The sequence below is a fragment of the Danio rerio genome, chromosome 13 (assembly GCF_052040795.2).
Source record: "Danio rerio strain M-AB ecotype USA chromosome 13, GRCz13ab, whole genome shotgun sequence".
Taxonomy (NCBI): Eukaryota; Metazoa; Chordata; class Actinopteri; order Cypriniformes; family Danionidae; genus Danio; species Danio rerio.
This window is the reverse complement of record NC_141033.1, coordinates 20,082,859-20,103,028: the sequence shown is the minus strand read 5'-3', so window position 1 is coordinate 20,103,028 and position 20,170 is coordinate 20,082,859. Positions and strand designations below refer to the sequence as shown.

The 20,170-nt window shown below is 32.8% G+C and overlaps 4 protein-coding genes across 11 annotated transcripts in view; 2 read left to right on the top strand and 2 right to left on the bottom strand.

Annotated features, from left to right (window-relative positions):
• The window catches only part of ccar1 (cell division cycle and apoptosis regulator 1), a 68,790-nt gene extending 60,753 nt beyond the window's left edge, over positions 1-8,037 (bottom strand). For 6 of the 7 annotated variants that reach the window (XR_015505345.1, XR_015505346.1, XM_087278335.1 and 3 more), the window contains exons 1-2: positions 7,976-8,011; positions 3,006-3,163 (exon numbers count right to left, since the gene is read on the bottom strand). Coding sequence is in view for 5 of the 7 variants with exons in the window: in XM_087278335.1 (XP_087134461.1) it covers positions 3,006-3,117 (112 nt within the window). In the remaining 2 variants the exon portion in view is untranslated. 7 annotated transcript variants of the gene reach the window in all.
• The window catches only part of vdac2 (voltage-dependent anion channel 2), a 732,443-nt gene that overhangs the window by 69,069 nt on the left and 643,204 nt on the right, over positions 1-20,170 (top strand). The window lies entirely within an intron of this gene.
• The window catches only part of si:dkey-228d14.5, a 28,367-nt gene continuing 21,364 nt past the window's right edge, over positions 13,168-20,170 (top strand). Inside the window, exon 1 of one of the 2 annotated variants that reach the window (XM_087278625.1) lies at positions 13,168-13,248. The gene's annotated coding sequence lies outside the window, so the exon portion shown is untranslated. Of the gene's footprint in view, positions 13,249-15,639; positions 15,800-20,170 lie in introns of those variants that run through there. The other variant, XM_087278628.1, reaches the window with a different exon arrangement.
• Positions 14,676-19,556, bottom strand: zgc:110319. The gene is given in 8 exon segments (NM_001018083.3): positions 14,676-15,484; positions 15,577-15,751; positions 16,982-17,045; positions 17,165-17,276; positions 17,376-17,442; positions 18,690-18,825; positions 19,072-19,160; positions 19,455-19,556. Coding segments are annotated over 8 exon segments (771 nt in total). The 5' UTR covers positions 19,511-19,556; the 3' UTR covers positions 14,676-15,412.

Sequence of the window (20,170 nt, the reverse complement as noted above, 5' to 3'; positions counted from 1 at the left end):
TTAAATGATAATATCAGTTTGGATTTATTTAACAGAGTGTTGTGCATAAAAATAAATGTTAACGAGATCAGTATAACTAGTCTAGCCCATATAATGTTGAATATAATACAAGTTGTAAGAAAATAAATTGTGATAAAAATGGTCTAATAATGTTGTCAAAGACTAATGACAAGCATGTCTCAAACACATTAAATCAACTACAGAATTATAAATAGTTGTATTGTGATGTTATTACTTTATTGTGCATTAATAACCAGGATGAATTTAAAGTCTGTTTAAGTCCAACATTCCAAGTCTATAGAAAATTTAGCATTTTAACCAACAGTAGACCTACACATAGGCCTGATATTATTATTGTTGCTTTACCATGTTTGAGAATTAACAGTAAGGCCCCATTCACACGGGGCGTCAGAGTCAACGCTTCCCGTTCACTTTGAATGGGTGACGTCAGGCGTTGCCAAACTACATTGTGAATTCGTCGGCGCCGCTTCAGAGGCGTTGCTCGCTGCAGAAGTTGGGACTAGCTTAACTTTTCTAGCGTCGACGAAAGCATCAGCCAATCAGATCGCTGTATGCAAATACACCAGCAAGACAGTGGCCTATTGCTGACTGAATTTCATTGGCTGACGCTTCTATGACGATCGCTTCAGCCCCAACCTCAGACACGCCTTCAGTCAAGTGTTGACGCTGAAGCCCCGTGTGAATGGGGCGTAACAATAGCATACTCATATTAACCCTTGCATGGTTAGTACGTGTCATGGCTTTGCAATCAAAAATATTTTATAATGGAAGTCAACGGGACAAAAACAGTGAAAAAGTGTATTTTTGTTTTTTTTTTTATAATTCCAAAGCATTTTCCCAAAATATGTGCTGAAGTATGATTTGTCACCAAAAATCCTCCCATTTACTGAAACGCAGAAAAAGATGTGACCAAATTAAGATATAAAAAATAAATAAATATATAAATAAATAAATCACACTAGATTTTCTCTTTCAATATAATGTCAGATTCTTCATCTTAGTCTAAAATAAACTTAGACTGGCAATTAAATGTTATAACCATGTTTTCCCGGATGATGAATGGTCAAAAGTTCTTCGTCGTGTACATACTACCATCGGTGCTCACCATTCACTGATACAGTTTAAACTATTGCACACAATTTACTGGGCAAAAGTTAAACTATCTCCAATAAACCCAGAAACTGATCCCATTTATGACAGTTTTCGACAAGCTCCAGCTACCATTTAATATACCTTTTGGCATTGTTCAGAGTTAATCTCTTTTTGGACATTAATCTTTAAATCAATCTCTGATATTTTTCTTCTGAAAATTGAACTGTGTCTTTTAGTGGCACTGTTGGGACTCAAACCTACAAACGCATTACTGTCATCTTTGCAGTCAAATGTATTGGCCTTTTGCTTAATAATGGCTAAAAGAATTATCCTATTGAACCGGAAAAACCCTTCTCCGCCCAACTACTTTTATTTGATGCATGACCTGTTGCAGTTCATTCAAATAGAGAAAATTAGACATACAATTAATGGCAAAACAGAGGATTTCTACACAGCTTGGCAACCTTTTCTGTTGTATTTTATAAAATAGCTTTATATATCCCATTTTGCACATCTAACTGCCTGTATCTATCTTTTTTCTACTTTTTTTCTCGCTTTTGAATGATACAAACTCGTATCACTCAAAGAGTGTATTAGGAAAAGAATTGTTTAATATCTTACATTCAACGGTAATGGCTTACTTGGGTGTCATTTGTTAATTTATTATCATTATTATATGTGTATGTAAAATTGAAGTCAGCATTATTAGCCCCCCTGTTAATTTTTTTCCCTCAATTTCTGATTAACAGAGAGATTATTTTTTTCAACACATTTCTAAGCATAATAGTTTTAATAACTCATTTCTAATAACTGATTTATTTTATCTTCGTTATGATGACAGTAAATAATATTTGATTAGATATTTTTCAAAACACTTCTATACAGCTGAAAGTGACATTTAAAGGCTTAACTAGGTGAATTAGGCAGGTTAGGGTAATTAGGCAAGTTATTGTATAATGATGGTTTGTTCTGTAGACTATCGAAAAAAATATATAGCTTAAAGGGGCAAATAATTTTGACCATAAAATGGCTTTTAAAAATTTAAAAACTGCTTTTATTCTAGCTGAACAAATAAGACTTTCTCCAGAAGAAAAAATATTATCACACATACTGTAAAAATTTCCTTGGTCTGTTAAACGCTATTAGGGAAATATTTAAGAAAAAAAAAAATCAAAGGGGTGCTAATTATTATGACTTCAACTGTGTTCTCTTTTTTGTTGTTGTTTACTTACTTTATTTACATCTCAATATGGTTCAGAGATTAAGAAATCTGTTCAATCCGCTTGTTAAGTGTGACGTCACGCGGAGCGGCTTCCGGGTCCAAGCGCTCTATTCAACTGAATGGGGAGATTCATGAAATGGTAATAATAAACGTTTACAAAGCGATTTAATACTTTAGAAAGTCACGATCGCAATATATATGTCCATGCCTAATATCCGATGGCCAGAAAGTGATTCATTGTTTTATAAATTGTTAATTTATAAATTGTTATGCAGCAAGCCCAGAGTTTATTGTGTACACTATGACTTTATGTAAAATTAACTTTAATGTGTGATAGGAATAAAACGCGATCATAAACGAATGATTTCTCCACTTAAATGAATGGCGGCTTGGACCCGGAAACAGTATACATACGTCACAAACACGTCATCACTTAACAAGCAGATTACCACCCAGTATTTCTTTCCTCAACATTGTAAAAATAATGTATTATGGATTTTCTTTCCCTCACTTTCCTCACAAACCTCTGATTGAGAATTGTCAATAAAAAAAATTAAATAAAATAAAAGTTAAATTTAAAAAAATAACTAAATTACACAAGGGTTAAAAAAAGTCACAATGGAGTAGTGATTTAAACTTTATATTAAAAACATTGAATTTGCTGACTTACAATGTAAGCTGTTTAGGTCCAGGGACTGTCCCGTGTGGCCAGGCTGTGATACCGCTGTTGCCGCAAACTGGGCCGCCCATGGAGGGTTCTTCTGCCCCCCGAACTGGGCCATGGAGACCTGCTCACGGTTTCTGCTGAACCAATCTGCAGTTTATTTTCTGTGGGGAGAGTAATTACATTTACTAAAAGTGCAAGTTTAAACATTATAAGCAATAAACTAGATGAGCAGGAAATGAAATATATTGTGGCTGCCTGCCAAAGACACACTTCTGTTTATCACAAGACGATCTTTGCAACATTAAATCCCTTATTTCACAAAAAAAAGGTATAAAGTAACTTTAATATATTTTATATTGTACTACTGCTGCAAAGATGCTGATCATAATTGTTCTTATTTTTTAACTCTTAACTAAATTTTATGTCACAAAAGTAGCTATTTCATTTACTGAGACCAGGGTTAGCAATTCCGTTCATTTAATTTAAATTGAAGGACATGCTGCCTAGTTAGAAACACAGCCTGTCAACTCAATGAATTACAAATCTTTTAATGATTGTTCAATCTCCCCACGCAAAGATATCAAAATACTTTAAATGTCTAGATTTAATTAAAAATACAGTAGCTATAAAGACCTTTGTTTGCAAGGTTCCAGAAATGCACTCTGATTAGTTGCTCCACTTAAGGAGCTCAGTTTTTTGGACACAGCCAATTCCATCTGTCAGTTCACTAAATTATGAATAACCAAATAATTTAACTGATTATAAAATTCCTCCATGCAAATGAAGCAATCAACTGTTATTTCTAGTTGTACATCATTTATCTGCATCGTTCAGTGATAATTGAAATCTGTTTGCAAAAATGTTGATGGATTTATATTAAATGATCTAAAAATTTGGGAAGCAGCGATGTGAAAAGCACTATATATTGCAGGCAGGGGGTAGACGGTCCTTTTTTGGATTTTGTGGCAATTAGATCAGTCTGTGCAAAAACAAAAGTCACAAAATTATTTGACTGATGATTATTAAACTTTGCAAATACAATAACGGACTACTATTTAATATCTAAAATTTAATTAATATTTTTTTAAAATTAAGACAGTAGTTGAAAATAATCTATATTATTATTATATGGCTATAAATATTTAAGGCCAGTGAAAGCACTCCATTAGGGAGCTCAAAAGGATTTAAAACAAAGACAAAACTAGTAACTTACATGCTAGAGATGGCCGATTTGGCCTAAAATTAAAATCCTGATTCAATTAACATTTTAATTCGATTACAATTAATGAATGATTATTTTTTATTTATTTATTTTTTTGCCCTCGTAGTTCACTGACAGCTTTTGTACAGTAAATATGCTCATATATTGCAAGCGAGAATTTTTCGATGAAGGGTGCATTACTTGATTTTAAAGTAAACACACACATCTACTATCTATGATTATTTATCGAACATCAACTTTGTACAACTGAAATTAGAACATATTGCCTAAAACCAACAATCACTTTTTCTTATAAAAAAATTATAATAAATAACTTGCACTTTTGGGAACAATAAATTATTATCGTATTAAAATTAAATAAAATATTACAATTTTAAATAAAATATCCTATTAATATAATGTAAATAATATTTTAAACAGTGCATTTCACAAATATTTTAATGTAAATAATAATTTTAATGTAATGGAAAATATGCTGTCTCAAGGCAAGGCATCTCTGGCACAGCTTCCAATCATCGCCAATATTGCAAAGTAAGGTTTAAGAATAGGTCCATCGTCCTACTTGACCAGAGATCTGATGAGGCTGCAAAGTGGGCACAGAAGTATAAATCAGACTCAGCCTTTTACAGAGCGGGGTCACATGACTCCACAAGCAGTAAGGAAAGTCATTGAAAAAAATCCTCCTGGGAAAAATAGATCGATTATAGATCAGTTCTGAATGTTGATTTCGATTACTTTTTGATTAATCGCCCAGCCCTATTACATGTAACAGACAATTTTATTGTAACATGTTTGTTATAAAAACATTATATTATACATTTTGTTTATAAATACACAAGCTGACTATGCAAATATGCAAAGAATTTCAGAAATGAGAAATTACCTCAAAAAATAAAACATACTCACTATTTACTATTGTTAAGAGGTTTTAAACCTTTATGAGTTTCCCTTTTCTGTTAAACACAAAAATGTTCCCTAAAAAAAAAAAAAAAAAGGATCCTGTAACCATTGACATCCAAAGTACTACACAGTTAATAGTTCCTACACAGTATTTAAACGTAATATAAACAGCATTACTGTAGAACAGTTATGCAGTGTGTCACTGTATTTTAAAGTTGCATTGAATAAATTACTGTATATTTTACAGCAGAGATGCAGTAGAGATGCCAAACATAGGACCCAGGGGCCAAAGTTGGCCCATGATAACCTTTGATTTGCCTTGCCATCCCATGACTTTAATGGAAATTGACATTTCCAATTTAATGTAATCATTTGTTTGTTTGTTTGTTTTATTGTTGAGCTACAAAAAGCAAGCTTAAATTAAATGTTTTAATTAAATGTTATAAAATGAATCAGAATTACTTAAATGTTCATTGTGTTATAAATAGAATTGTTGGTTTTCATTGTAATAAGTTAATTATAAAATGTAAAACATATGAGCAATTCCATGCAAATGTCAACCTTGCCATAAAAAAATTACGTATTTGCCAAAAAAACAAAACCGTTTCTATGTTTTTTTGTGTAGGCTTGTATTTTACATTGCTTTAAAAATATTCAAAAATGTTTCTGTCAATATTTTCAAACAATTATATTCGATTTACAAAAGTGCAAGTGGCAATTCCACATCAGTCACATCTATAACGAAACTTTTTTCTTATAAATGCAAAAATGTAAAATAAAATAAAATCAATCCTTTTGTTGTATAGACAGCAAACTCTTACCCTTTTGATGATCATTGTTTCTTTTGTGTTGTGCAGTTTAATTCACAAAATTTCTACAAAGTATGTTTTGTACTGTAATTTGCAGACTTTTTTGGTGACATCTATAACCCATGTTTACTTTCCTCATTTAAAATATAAAAACTGACAGACTGAAAATGTTCTGCTCTTATAACTCTTTGGTTAGTTGTTTTGGAAAATATAAACAGATGTTTCAATATAAGGTTGACACGGTGGCGCAGTAGGTAGTGCTGTTGCATCCTAGCTGGTTCAGGCCTTGGCTGGGTCTGTTGGCGTTTCTGTGCTCTGTGAAGTTTGCTTGTTTTTTCCACGTTCGCGTGGGTTTCCTCAGGGTTCTCCGGTTTCCCCCAAAGTCCAAAGACATGCGGTACAGATGAAGTGAATTGGGTAAGCTAAATTGTTCGTAGTGTATGAGTGTGAATGAGTGTGTATGGATGTTTCACAGAGCTGGGTAGCAGCTGGAAGGGCATCCACTGAGTAAAACATATGCTGGATAAATTGGCGGTTCATTATGCTGTGGCAACCCCAGATTATTAAAACTAAACTAAGAAAAATGAATGAAAAGAAAATGAATGTTTCAATATATTGTATAAAACAAATACTTTCTCTGCACTCTCAGAAATAAAGGTACATGAGCTGTCACTGGGGTGGTACCTTTTCAAAAGGTCAAATTTGTACCTTAAAGGTCCATATTAATACCCCAAGGGTACATATTAGTACTTAAAATGTACAAAAGTGTTCCTCTTAATATTTGTGGGTACTAATATATACTTTTGAGGTACCAATATGGACCCTTTAAGTACAAATGTGTACCTTTTGAAAAGGTACCACCCCAGTGACAGCTCATGTACCTTTATTTCTGAGAATGTGTTAATTTATGTTTTGAGATTTCACTGTAAATGTCACATCCATAACGCTGGAATTGCTCATATATAACGCATTAGTTAACCTGATACGATTAAAGTAAAGCTTTTTAATTATTTTTAAATATTAGGAAATTACCCATGGCAACTTTTTAATACAGTTTGACACATTTACCTTAAGCTGTGTTTGTTTGTTTTATTTATTGGCCCTTCATTAAAAAAAAAGTTTAGGCATATCTGTTTTACAGTAAAGGTATACAATACAGTAAACATGTATAGCGCAAGATAAATGGTGCTGTAAATGTGAATAGTTTTCTTGCTGTAATTAATTTACAGTAAGTTACCGTAGATTCTACAGGAAATTGTTCATAATATTATGGAAGGCAATGGTTACACTTTTCAAAATAACATCTTTTGTATTCATCAGAAGAAGAAAAAAGGTTATAGTGGTTTGTGAGTAGTAAAGGTGGAGTAAAAATTACAGAATCTTACGTTTCGGGTAAAATATCCCTTTCACAGAAATTAACTTTGAATCATTGAAAAAATCTTAAGAGTCAGCACTTATGCGTGACGTCTAGTTAGAAAGCACACTATATTTTGAAACACAGCCAACACCATCTGTCAGCTCCAGAACAACAGACTGTTTACAACCTCTTGCTGCATCAAAACTGAGCCTGACTCCAGATCAGCAGAAAACAGCACAAACTAACATCCACACGACCTTTATTTCAAGTCTCAAATGATAACTTTACCAAGCAATATCTTATCTGCACTAGCTTAGCACAGCAACGTATTCCCAATGCAGCAAGCTAAAGAGCTAACGCAGCAACACAACACTGAACTAACTATTTATTAACCTGTGTTAACTCTCTCTAACACTATCGAGTGTTTCAAGTTCACCTAAGCAGCTCAGTCTCGGTGCTTGTGTGATGTGCTGACAGCAGTGTTTTGTTTTACAGGTACACTGTCTGTTTCGGGCCCTCGCATAAGCACATTGTATGTCCACTAACTAGTCACATTTGCACCTCAAAAGTGTATGCCAACTGCGAAGCAAAACACACAATTCAACGCATGACGCAGCATCAGTAATTTATCAAAGCTGCAGTCGATACGTGAGCATGCAAAGTAGCTGTTATTGTCGCCACTTACCCTCCGTCTTCTCTCATTCACCGGTAGACACACACTGAGGGCTGGCTGTGGCGCATGCGCAGATTCGACTGAAGTACATCACTGGTGCAACGCTGACCCAGGTTCAGATGACAATACAGTATAGTGTTACTTAAACACAAATAAATACATTATTATGGGATTGCACCATTCGTTTGATGACTTATATGTTATGTTATGCTGCAGTGTGAACAAGTTTCCAACTATGTTAAAAAAGTACATAGCAAATCTTAAATGAATGTTTCATGGCATTTTGAGTTTATATTGGCATAATTTACAACGCATCATTTTATATTAAATTTGTATTTTCATAATTATTTTGAAATTAAACAACAAAAAACTCAAAATTAGCGTAAAGTTATGTAAGAAACACAATTTAACCAAATAATTTAAGTTTAAAGAGCTTAACCATCCTAACCATCCCCATATCATCATAATTGGCTTCGTCTCCTCTCCACCAATCAGCTGTTGTGTGGTGTGCGGTCTGGCTGCCGTCGCGTCATTCAGGTGGATGCTGCACACTGGTGGTGGATGAGAATATTCCCCCCTATGTGTAAAGAGCTTTGAGTGCCCAGAAAAGCGCTATATAGATGTAAGGTATTATTTATATTATTAATAAAGTTCCTATAGCCTAATTTGTTTTCTGTTAAAGGGGATGACAGAACTGTACATTTTGAAATTGAGGTAAAGTTGGTTTTATATTCGAATATTCAGACATTCTCCTTAACATAATTTCAGAAAAGTATTTATGCTAATTCTATAGGGAAATCATATAAGCAGCCAATGATTAAGTACAACGTTGTTCAAAGTCAATTGTGTTAATGTTGTTTTGAAGTCATACTTGCATGCTAATTCTGATCGAATATTCAAAGTAACATGGTAAACAATATAGAGACTTCTGAATGAATGAATGTGTGAATATAAAACCAACTTTCTATGTCATTTGGTACAAAAGCAGCATCCAAAAAAGTTCTAGTCCTATAGCATTCAAAATTCTGAAGAAAACTCATAACTGACAAAACTTGATAAATTATAAGAAATCTCAGGCAGAAACTAGGAAAATAATAAGAGAAAATAAGAAAAATTTTGGAGATCGTTTTGTAATGAAATTGGGAAAAGTACTCCAGTTGAGGAGGTATGGAGCATGATTAAAAATATGAGTGGTATTAGGAGAGTATATGACTATCCAGTATTATGTGTGGAAAACAAGAATGCAGTATGTGACCAAAATAACGTAGAAATGTTAAAAAAAAAAAAAAAAAAGAGAGTTTTTAAAAGTAAACAGATAACTTGACAAAAAAATCGTAAGGTTATGAGAAAGAAATTGTTATCTGAGAATCCAAATATAATGTAAAAAAGAAGAGTTATAAATGGTATTATAGATTTTGTGTACTCATTTTCAGAAATGAAAAAGACATTAAAGCACACAAAGGTGTAAACTCCAGGACAAGATGGAAATAGCTATGTGATGAAGTGAAGAATCAAAAAAAATTGAGGAATTTTATATATATTGCTTCTGCACTCTCAGAAATAAAGGTACGTGAGCTGTCACTGAGGTGGTGCACATTTGTATATAGAAGGTCCATATTAGTACCTCAAAAGTATATTAGTACCTAACATTCTAAGAGGAACACCTATTTACTTTTAGGTACTAATATGTATCCTTGAGGTGTTAATATGGACCTTTTAGATACAAATTTGTACCTTTTAAAAAGGTACCACCCTTGGTACCACCCCAGTGACAGCTCATATGCCTTTATTTCTGAAAGTGTGGGATGGAAGGAAGCGTTAACCATACCTGTTAAAAAACAGGAAAAGATCAAATTAATCCTTCCTATAGAGCTTTAGATCAATAGCTCGAACTTCACATCTTGGTAAACTAATGGAAAAAATGGCTACGGACCGGCTTATGTATAATATATATTTATTAATGTGTACATTATAGAGAAAAATAACGTTTTCTCCCCTTGTCAAAGTAGATTTAGATGTGGAAGAGAAACAATGGATTCTGTTCTTAATTTAGAAACAGACATTAGGAAAGCTTTTACTAACAAGAAAACAATGGTAGCAGTGTTTTTGATATTGAGAAAGCTTATGGTATGCTATGGAAGGAAGGTCTGTTGATTAAATTAAACCAGATAGGAATAGGTGGAATATTATTTAGTAGGATTGAAGAGTTCCTAGTTGGAAGATTTATTAGAGTTAAGATGGGGAAGCATGTTTCAAGTAAAGGAATTATTAAGAATGGTACTCAACAAGGTAGCGTCATACGTCCTTAGTTGTTTATCAATATGATTAAGGATGTTCTTTCAAGTATAGAGAGAAATATTAGTAAATCACTGTTTGTATGATGGAGCTTTATGTACAAGAAGTAAAATATGGAACCTATTGTTAGTAAAATGCAATCAGCCTTAATCCAAGCTAAGAACTGGTCATACAAATTGGGTTTAAAATTTTCTGTAGAGAAAACCATATATATATATATATATATATATATATATATATATATATATATATATATATATATATATATATATATATATATATATTCAAGCAAAAAAAGTAGTATAAATGTAAAATTAAAAATGTACAATACAGAACTATAACAAGTAAAAATAATCAGGTTTTTAAGTATGTTGTTGGATTATAGGGCCACATGGAGTACTCATATAAATAAGATTAAGGAAAAAAAAAAAATTTTGAATGTAATGAGACGTATTTCTGGACGTGTGTGGGAAGCAGATAGATTAGCGTTTAAAGCAGTTTGTCACAATGATCAGAGCAATTCTTTATTACGGTTGTATGGCTTATGGTTCAGCAGCCAAATCACAGTTAGAAAAACTTGAAAGAATAAAATCTAAAGCTCTTAGAATATGTTGTGGAGCTTATCCTACCTCTCCGGTTCCAGCTTTACAGGTAGAGATGGGGAAGATGCCAAATCATCTAAGAAGGAAACAACTATTATTAACATGCTGGGCAAGAATTTAGAGCCATGATGATAACCACCCTGTAAAAGTGCTATTAGATATTTTGGGAATATGGGAAAAGAAAAATGAATAGTTTTAGCAGGATTATTGGGGAGTTAGTGCAGGAAATGAAATTAAATGAATTTAGTATTATATCATCAGTTAATTCACCGACAATACCATTATGGATCTTACCACAACCTAAAATAGACCTTAAACCAGGGTTGCTCAACCCTGTTCCTGGAGATCTACCTTCCTGCAAAATTCAGCTCCAACCCAGATCAAACACACCTGAACCAATTAATTAGGACCTGAACAGCACTTGATAATTACAGGCAGGTGTGTTTGATATGGGTTGCAACTGAAATCTGCAGGAAGGTATAGATCTCCAGCAACAAGGTTGAGCACCCCAGCCTTAAACTATTGAAAGACAGACAAGAAAAAGGGCAGGGGGTACCAGAAGCATATTTAACAAGAGAATATATTGGGACAGAGTATGGACAATTTACACACATTTTTACAGATGCATCTAAGGATCCTCAAAGTGGCCAGGTGGGGATAGTGTATGTCATTCCAGAGTTGAAGGTATCAGATAGAAAGAGAATTTCAAATCATTTATCAGTATTTACAGGAGAGCTGCTAGCAAGTGTGTTAGCAATCAACAAAATTCTTGAAATGGATCTAAACAAGTCAGTAATATGTTCTGATTCTAGTTCAGCCCTACTATGCCTGGATGTTAAAAAAAACAGAGACAAAGCAGGATATTATAGTAGAAATTCTTCAGTGACTATATATTTTACAGAAGATAAACAAGATAGTTCAGTTCATGTGGGTGCCAGTACATAAAGGAGTTGAGGGCAATGAAGCAGATCGCTTAGCAAAAAAGCATAATGGCTAAAGAAAGGATAGATATGCAAATCAGTACAGTAGGGCTGAACTTAAATCAATAATTAAAAAGCAACACAAAAATTGGCAAATAAGTTGGGACAATGAGCAAAAGGCCAGACATATACATGCAATACAGCCAATTGTAGGACATAATGAAATCAAGTGGGAGCATAAAGGAGGATTGTATTCTCTTAAGGTTAAGGTTGGGACATGCAGGTCTGAATTCTATAGTACACAGAGTAGGTAAACATCCAACAGGATTATTCGACGAATGTGGAGTTAGTGAGACAGTAGAACATCTACTTACAGTGGCGTAGTGGACGGATAGATAAGGGAGCCTGGCGCGATAAAGCAAGAAGAAGAAAAAGGTCTAGTCCAGTGGTTCTCAACTGGTTTGGCCAAGGGACCCACATTTTTACATGGTCATCAAGCCGCGACCCAAAATTTTAAAAAGTTCAGTTTCCATTAACTAAACTGAACTGTTAATACAACTTTAACACTGATCCTGGTGAACAGAACAAATCAGCAAATTAAAGCTCTTCTGCTATTGTGTTGGCTTTCTTGGCCTTTCCTACACGGTGAGCACAGTAAGATGCGCAGAGTGCCTGTACTTATTTTGAACATGAAGATGTTATGCACTTTTGTGATGCCCTCAGCTAAAAAAAAAAAAGGTCCTATATAAGCAAAATAAGTTAAAAATGAAACTTTAGTTTTTTTGACCCCACACCCCGCGACCCACCAGTTGAGGAACACTGGTGTAGTCCTTTGGAAATGGGATAAGAGTAGTCTCTGAATCAGATTACAGGTAGGTGGCGATAATGCACAAGATCTAATGCGATCCACCAAAAAAAAAAAGGAAGAAGAAGAAAGTCTAGTCCTTTAGGAGGAAAAATGGGCAGAGAATTGCCAGTTTGCCAACAAACAAATAAGAAAATTATGTAAATGTTTAAAAACAATGATCCTCAAAACAAGATAGGAATACTTGACTGGCCTGCCTGCTGTCTTTACCTGTCTCCAATAGAGAATGTGTGGTGCATTTCGAAGTGAAAATGCAACAAGACCCTGTACTGTTGGCCACCTTAAGACTTGTTTGCAGGAAGAATAGGACAAAAATACACCTGGCTGAAACACTTCATCACGTCTTCAGTCTCTAAAGGTCTTTTAAGTTTTGTGACAAGGAATGACAACATTACAAAGTAGTAAATCAGGAGTGCCCAAACTCGGTCCTGTAGGGCCAGTGTTTTGCAGAGTTTAGCTCCGACTTGCCTCGACACACCTGCCTAGAGGTTTCTAGTATACCTACACAAAGCTTGATTAGCTGGTTCAGGTGTGTTTAATTGGGGTTGAGGCTAAAATCTGCAGGTCACTGGCCCTCCAAGACCAAGTTTGGGCACTCCTGTGGTAAGTGCTTTACTGTTTCATCTTTTTTTTATGTTGCAAGAACCAAAATTGTAATCACAAGGAAAACATTTAATGTTTGTTGTATTGTCTGCAATAAAGTCAAAGTAACTTTAGAAATCATTTTTTTATTTGTGTTTTCCAAACTGTTACAACTTTTTTTCTGATTTGGGTTTGTATAAATAATGTAAACAGGTTTCTTTATTCAAATATTCTAAGTGCTGTCATATGATTGTTATGTGAGAGGCAAAACTCTTGAACTAGCCATCTGATTGGTTGATCAAATCTATTGTCTCAAATGCAAATACATTTGCCTTTATAAACTACTGCGAGCAATCAACTGCTCTCAGAAATTCTTCTGTGTAAAATGATCATTCTTTTGTAAATTAAAGCAAGAAAAAGGACAAACTCTCTCTCTTATTCAGTTTTCACAGTTTATTTAAATTTCTTTAGCAGTAATAGCATTTTCATGACAGGGGTAACGATTGTTTTCCAGGGGCATTTTCTGCCAACTTCCACATGGCCAAGCTGTGAAATGAGCGGGGTTTTTTTTTAACACTTTGTTTATGATGAGTGAATTTATGTGCACACTTAACAAAACACCATTGTTCTCAGCGGTGACAAATGCAAATGGCTCAAATTTTCTTTCCTAATCTCATTAGAAATGTGTGAGTTACAGTGGGATCAGTGCTGCAAAAATGAATACATTTATAATTTATAAATCAAACTTATTAAGGTCATACTTTATTTTGATGGGCCATTTGTTAAATTTAAATTACATTGCATCTACATGCAAACTAATTCTCATTAGATTATAAGTACTGTTAGGTGGGAGATGGATTAAGGTTAGTGTAAATTGACATGTACCATGCAAAGTTTCATATATGCAGTTAATTGTCTGTTGAAGGAGCAGTATCAGCAGATTTTAAGCAGACAGTCTACTAATACTCAAATGGATCATTTAAATAAATAAATAGTGTTACCCTTATTCATTTTATGTCCTAGAGAGATTTCTGGGATGAGGCAATGCATGATAAATAAATAAACAAATAAATCTTGCCTAATTTTTCTTAATCTAATTAGTAAGCTTAACTTTGTATAACTAAAAAAAAAACTGTTGAAACCTGTTTAACTTACCAATAGGTAAAAGTAACAAAAACATTTATCATAATTTTTAATGATACTGAATTTGCCTAAATAGTTAATTTGCACAGGCTAGGGTATTTCTTGTCCATTATCTTGAATTTTTGCTGATTTCTGTAGCATCATACTCTGTTCTCCATTTATTTTCAACTACGGCACATAAACATTTTTACTTTTTTAAGCTGAAATATAAAGTGAAGATTTCAACAAAATAAAATGCAGAAATATAAAACCTAAGGGGAAGAAAGGCAGAAAACATTATGACAAATTCTACACCATGACAAATATTAATGTCAACACAACTGTTTTATTTTAATTTTATAGGTCATTTAAATCTGCAAAATGGCAGCTGGAGATGAATGCAGTCTTTCAACTATTATCATTCTCGGTGGAAGATCTGAATTTAATGTGCTCAAAAAGTGATAGTTCACCCAAAATGGAATTTATTTACCCTTTACTTGTTACATACCTGTTTAAGTCTCTTCAGCAGAATGCAGAAGATATTTTAAGCAACTGTTTTTCATTGGTCTCCAACATTTTTCAAAATATCTTCTTTTGTGTTCAGCAAAAAAAAAAAATTATTAATTCATAAAGATTTGGAGCCACTTGAAGGCCAATAATTTGTCAGTAAACTTGTGTGTGTGTGTGTGTGTGTGTGGGTGAACTACCTCTTTAATTACCGCATTCACCAGACATCTTGGTGAAACGGCAACATGCAACAATGTATGCTAAGTGTGCTATGTAATAAAAAAATAACCGTTTACAATTTAACCGCATCTCTCAGACAACTTGTAAGAATCATGAACCTTAAAACTCAGAGAGTGAATATTTAAGTGACAACCAGAACACATACGCAAGGTGCAAAGCTCAGTTTTCTTGTACTTGCATTATTGTAGCGGAAACGAAACAACAATTGAGTTTGTGCATGGTTAAATATTATACTATAGTTTAGACTCTGAACTGTAAATATAGGGTGTCTGAATTGCACTGCAACTATGACAGCAAACCGATATGTTGTCTCATGCTATACATCTTGCAGCTTTTTCTCCAGTTCTGTATAAACCTTCATGTTGATCTCATCCACTTCATCCTGAACCTTATTAAATAAAAAAAAAAATGGAAAAGATGTGATAGCTGTACTTAAAATATTTCTAAGTCATTCTCATTACCATCTTAAATTTATCTCACCTGTTCAACATTGTCCACCTCAGGAATATAAAACTGCATCATGTTCTGGATGCCATTTTTTAGGGTGACTGTGGAGCTGGGACATCCCGTACAGGAGCCAACCAACTTCAGCTTCACAGTGCCATCTTCAAACCCTTTGAATATCACATCACCGCCGTCCTCCTGAACCGTAGGCCTTAAAGAGACCAGACAGAGAACAGAGCGCTACATTCAATAGTGCTGTGTAAGGATTAATAGTGAAAAATCACATCCAATATGAAGAGCAACTATGATAAGAAACGTCTGTTTGGACCAACGCAATCTCGCAGCAATTTGTACCTTTTTGATTTAGTGGCTAATTCATACGATATACAGTCTTCAACTGTATATAGAGTGGTGAAAAAGTGTTTGCCCCCTTACTAATTTCTTTTTTTTTTCTTTCATGTGTCACATGTCATCATGCAGTTTTGAAACTGGATTTTATTATTTAGGGAAAACAAAATATTTTTCCTTGTGTTATTTTTGACTACTATTTATATTAGATTGATGATCTGAAACACTAAAGTGTGACAAATATGCAAAAAATAAAAATAAAAATCAGTAAGAGTCTTTCACACCACTGTATGTAAATATTTTAACATACACATACAAGTGTGTGCGTTTACACAGACATAATACACACAAATATATTATGTAAATACTCATTTTTACTTCGGATGCAATTATGATTTATTGTTATGATTTTTCTATTTTTTTCAGCATTAGTCAATACACAACTACTAATTTCAAAGTCCTCTATAGCCATTTTACTGTGAAATGATTAAAGACTTAAGTGGGTTCTGCTAAATGGGAAATAAATACTAATAATTATCAATAATGATAAGAATTCAGGATAAAACAAAAAAAGACTATGATTACAAATTAAAGATTAAATTAAGCCGGAAAAGCTTTTAATATGTTTTGTAATGACAATGGAATTTTTGACAAGGAATGTGGTCAAGAAGTGAAGGCTATTATTGAATTTTCTGAGGTCTTCAAGAATCATCAAGAATATTTAAAGTTTGGGATCAGTATTTATTGAAATAAAAAATATGAAAATTGTAAAATATTATAACAGTAACAGTGTTCTGTTTTAATAGACCTGATATTGTTATTCACTGTCACACAAGGCTGAATTTCAGCTGAAATACCGCTTTAGAAATCATACTTTTACACTGATTTGCTGCTCCTTAAACATATCTTATTATCAAAAATTTACCAACATTTTTTAGAGCAAACCATTTATTTGAAATAGAAACCTTTTTATCTCTACAAATGTCTTTTGTTTTACTGTTGATCAACCCATCCTTACTGAATAGGACAGAAGTATTAATTTATTGAAAAATCCCTGTCTTTTAAACATATCGAATCAACCATACAAACATACCGGATCCGTGTGTCTAAAAGCTCTTTGATCAATGAGACAATTTCATCATCATCCTCTGTAACACCTAAAGAATAAAGACACATTAAAAACGATCACACCAGCTCTAAAACTTTTAAACAGTATATAATGCATAAATATTTATTTATTTATTTATTTAGTCAATCTGTGCGGTGTTTGGCTTACTGCTCTCGGCATGTGCTGCTCCAGTTGTGATGGCCTCTCCACCCTCAAAGAACTTACTAATGACCTCAATCGCATGTCGCTTAATATCTGTCCATTCAACATCATCATCTGTCTTTAATAAAGAACAATTCACGAATTCAAATGCAGCTCTGTAATAGACTAACAAGTAAAACTGTTATTTCTAGCAGCATATATTATATATAAACAGTACCTTAGTTAGTGTGATAAAATCTGGTCCGTAAAAGACACTTTTTATTCCACTGATTTGGAAAAGATCCCTGTGGATGGAAAGAACTTAATAAGAATTTAATACACAATGAGGAAATGTATACTTAGCCTACTTACAGTGCTCATCATATATTAGTACACCCTTTACAAATCTCTCATTTAAATTCATATTTTTAATAGGAAGCTTTACAATATTATATTTGTGCATATACATTAGATCATAAATTAGACTGAAGCCAAATCCGGAGTTAATCTGACAAAATAACTTATGATATGGTTTAAAATCACACCCAAATTTATATGTTACAGAAAAATATTAAACAAATTTAAAAAAGAGCTAAATTCAAGAAAAAACATTTATGAAATTGTTGAAATTTTGTAGTTTTTTAATTTTGTTTTCTAATATTTTGCATGAATTTAAATGTATTATCTTTCCATTTCTAAAAAAATATTTGGTGACAAATAATATTTTAATAAATAAATCTGTTTAATAAGTCTGTTTTGTTCAAACGCACCAAAATATATGACTTATATTTACTTATAAATTAATAAACATATTCATTTGCAAAATGAGGTGTACTCAATTATGCTGAACCCTATATATACAGTAGGCATCATTTGGAATGGACCAAAGCCTTTCAAGTATTTCTTGTTCTTGTCTGTTCTGTTCTTTGTGTCTTGATCCACCTCAAATGTTCACTGCTGTATATGGGTGTGTATACATCATAAAGTACTACAAGGAACCTATAAAGTAACCTATACAAGTACTATATATCAAGGGAATAGAAGTTTATAAGTTGAATTCAGCTTCATATATAATATTTAATACACCAATAAGTCTGGTTATATTTTTATTTTATTAATTAAAAATAAAGATTACACTTCAGATTAGATTTCCATAAATATTTTGTTACAGTGAATGACAATGAAACATCATTTCACACATATTTTGAGAGTGCATATTTAAGTGACAGCCAGAACACATACGCAAAGTGCAAAGCTCTATATATATTATTCATTCATTCATTTTCTTGTCAGCTTAGTTCCTTTATTAATCCGGGGTGGCCACAGGAGAATGAATCGCCAACTTATCCAGCACATTTTTACACAGCGGATGCCCTTCCGGCTGCAACCCATCTCTGGGAAAATATATACATTACATTACATTACATTATATTATATTATATTACAAAACCTCATTGTCAGATAACCAAAGCAGAAAATGTACTGATTCATTCAAATCAAATATTTGCAAAAGAACATTATAATTTCACACAGTGAGATTGAAACTGTTTACCTGGCTAAAGGAGAACTCTCTGCTGAGGCTGATGTTGGGAAATCTTGAGTCCCCGTCCCCAGCACAGGTTTACCAGGAAGAAACTTTAGGCTTCTGGGGTTTGGTGTGTCTTGGGTTAAAATTGAAAGTTTTCGTACTGAAATAAAAAAAAATTATATATATATATATATATATATATATATATATATATATATATATATATATATATATATATATATATATATATATATTTACGTCATTTGTTTTACAAACAAGTCCCTTGAAAGACTGTACAGATTACCCATAACAGCATTAGAAACAATAATTTCTTTAAAAGTGCTTCGTTATGGTACATTAAAAATATATAGAGTATAAAGAGATATAAAAATATAAAAGTCCTCACCTGAGAATGATTTGAATTCATTCTGTTGATGCTGTATTCTACGAGCAGCCCACAGTGAATAGCATTGATTTCTGTCATTTACAGGATATCTAAGAAAATATTATAAGTGATTGATGTTATAATGCTATCAGAAACATAATAACAGCAAATTTTGTTACTACATATCATACAAAAAAAATCCAAGGAATCATTCAAAACATAATACAATTAATTTAACGTGTTTTATAATAGTGGAAACTAACACCGAGGTTTAACCGTGTATTTAGTTGGATCAACGGTAACAGTTGTAATCCTACAATATCATACTTTGTCTTTATGTTATGCAAACAACGAACTTATAGTTTTTAAAGGTATTGTAAAATATATAGTCTGTCATTTCCAACCTCAAATGATTTGACCGTACGAAACGCTGTAGACTCCATCTTATAGACGCCGCCATTTCGGTTGTTTTGAAATTTAGGACCCCAGAGCTGACAACAATTATCCTGTTGAGAAATACGACTGTGTGTGTGTTAAATACATATTTGTGGTTATTAAAACATATATAGTGCTAATACAAATATATTGCAAAAATAAGAAATTAGAGTTAATTACGGTAAAACAATTACACTGCAGCAAGCATACAGGTAAAAAGGCGCAACTGGCTTCCGTTCTTAAAGGAATAGTTCACAAAAAAAAAAAAAAAAAAAAAACAGGCATAAATTCTTACAAAATTGTTCCTTTCATTTTTGTTATCGTAACAAGAAATATGTTATACAGAAATATACAGATTTTTGACAAGAATGACGATTACAGAAATTATTTGTTTGAAAAAAAAAGCTGAAATTAATTCACTGATATTGAGACATATGGGACAAAATCTGTTAACGTTACTCATGCAATTGCTACTAGCTATTAGGTTTAAAAATAAAAATATTTTTTGATTGTAAATTTAATGAGGGATTAGATTAAATTTATTTTCATTCAATTTAACTTTATTATAATGAAATGTAGCACTCATAGCCTTTTCACTACATTTTCACTACATTTTAGTGCTTCCACAGAGAGAGGTTCAGTCAATATAGGCAATCAAATAGATAAACCATATATAGTTTATTAA